Genomic DNA, 2,094 nt, shown 5'->3' with positions numbered 1-2,094 from the left:
TGAAGCGCACTTTTGTAGAAAGCCGGCTTATTCCAAAATCGCAGTTAATTGGATATTCTTGAAACAAAGCAACCAATCAAGTTTCAGCATTTGTACCGTACTTATAATTCATAACGAAAAACAAAAGACGATAAGGCATTTTTACCCACAATACATTAACAAAAAACAAAAACGCATCAGCAGAAAAACTGACATGGCAGCATAAACGCATCCTTGCGATAACAACAAGGCACAATATTCATCGGCAAATATCTCCGTAACTCTTAATTTGCGGAAGATGCGAGTAAGTATTTCGTATGAATCATGACAAAAATATATGATAGCAAGTAAAAAAATATTAGATATCCGAATTTGACCGAAACTGTAATAATACCTAAATTTGTAAGAAGCAGGATATTGGAGGCAGATAGTCTTGCTGGTGATTTTTCCAATGAATTTAACATCCCTATAGCTTATCATTATGTGCATACTGACCAGAACCCAGCTGATTTAATTACAAGAGGATTGTCATATGGAAAGTACTTGTCACAAAGGAATTGTTGGTTAGGACCTGATTGGCTGTCTAATAATTTTGATAACTGGCCTAAATATCCGCTATTAAGTATTTCCCCGTGAATATAAGCAGAAAATAAATGTAAATTATGTTAATGCTGTAAATAAACACTGGCATTTTGAATATAAATAAATTTTCTAGTTATGATAAATTGTTAAAGTGTACTAGTATTTGTTTAAACTTGAATGTAAAGTAAAGGGAGGGGATCCTAAGGTTAAGGCTTTAGAATATTGGATTAAGATGGCACAGTCTGAGCACTTCCCCAAAGAAACGGAATTCTTGCAGCAGGAAGTTAAAACTGATAAAGATATTCCAATATTAGTATCAAACTTAAATTTATTCCTTGATGATAATGGGATCCTGCGATCAAGAGGAAGAATAGTTAAATGTTTGTATTTTGATTATAATGTATACAACCCTGTGTTATTACCTAAAGGGCATCAATTTACTTTTTTATATGTTAATTATTGTCATGCCAAGGTTCAACGTAAGGGGACGGGAACTACTTTAAATTACCTTAGGGAACAGGGATACTGGATACCTAAAGGTTTAGTAACTGTCAAATCAATAATAAGTAAATGCACAGTGTGCAAGAAATATAATGCATTGGCTTACAAATATCCTAGAATGGTAGACATGCCTAAACACCATATGAATTTGGTAAAACCCTTTATGCATGCTGGAATTGATTACACAGGGCATTTCTGGGTGAAGGCTGAAGTAACTGGGAATAATGTCAAAATGTTCTTTTTAATATTTACCTTCCTTAATATAAGAGCAGTGCATTTTGAACTATTACCCGATATGTCTACCCGTAATTTTCTGTTGGCTTTTCAAAGGTTCTGCAATATGTATGCTGTTCCTAAATATGTATATAGCGATAATGCTAAAACCTTTGTAAAAGGTGGTTGCATATTGGAATCCTCTTTAGTATCTAAAGAATTTCGAGAGGAAATGGAACAGTGTGACATCAAACATTTGTATTCTGCCTGGGTAGGGGCTGCCTGGGAAAAGCTGATTAGAATTGTAAAAAACTGCCTATGTAAAGCCATTGGAAGATCTAGGCTTTCTTATTTTGATTTGTTAACCACCTTATCTAATATTAAATTAGCAATAAATTCTAGACCTCTTACTTATAGATCTAGTACTGCCAACCTTGAATTTATCACTCCAAATTCATTTTTAAGACTTCATGGAAATTCCTCCTTAGTCTTGAGGAAGGAAGAGGAGGAACTTTGGCGAGAGCAAGACCCTGGTGCTTTGGAAAATATCTTAGTATTACAGGAAGAAATATTGAATAATTTCAAAACTTTGTGGTACGAAAATTAGCTATTAAGTCTGAGGTAGTATTCTAGAAATATTTATCAGAGTAGGTGGGAAGATAGAATCAGGGCAGGCGATGTTGTTTTGATAAAAGTTTTTAACAAACATAGACCCTTTTGGATGTTAGGGAAGGTTTTGGAACTTGTAATGGGCTTTGACAAAATAAGAACAGTCAAGCTTAAGCAGGGAAATGGTGCAATTGAATACCACTCTATTTC

At 34.1% G+C, this 2,094-nt stretch overlaps 1 protein-coding gene across 1 annotated transcript; it reads left to right on the top strand.

Annotated features, from left to right (window-relative positions):
- The first annotated feature begins 793 nt into the window (after positions 1–793).
- Positions 794–1,882, top strand: LOC136846966 (uncharacterized). The gene has a single exon (XM_067118221.1). It carries the CDS (start codon positions 794–796, stop codon positions 1,880–1,882), a length of 1,089 nt encoding a protein of 362 aa, XP_066974322.1.
- The last annotated feature ends 212 nt before the right edge of the window (positions 1,883–2,094 follow it).

The sequence above is a fragment of the Macrobrachium rosenbergii genome, chromosome 16 (assembly GCF_040412425.1).
Source record: "Macrobrachium rosenbergii isolate ZJJX-2024 chromosome 16, ASM4041242v1, whole genome shotgun sequence".
Lineage (NCBI taxonomy): Eukaryota > Metazoa > Arthropoda > Malacostraca > Decapoda > Palaemonidae > Macrobrachium > Macrobrachium rosenbergii.
Note: the sequence above shows the minus strand (reverse complement) of the source record. Positions and strands in the feature narration are given on the sequence as shown.

Bases quoted from the DNA above. Each gene is read 5' to 3' on its own strand.
- LOC136846966 (XM_067118221.1), top strand. From the start codon at position 794: ATGGCACAGTCTGAGCACTTCCCCAAAGAAACGGAATTCTTGCAGCAG.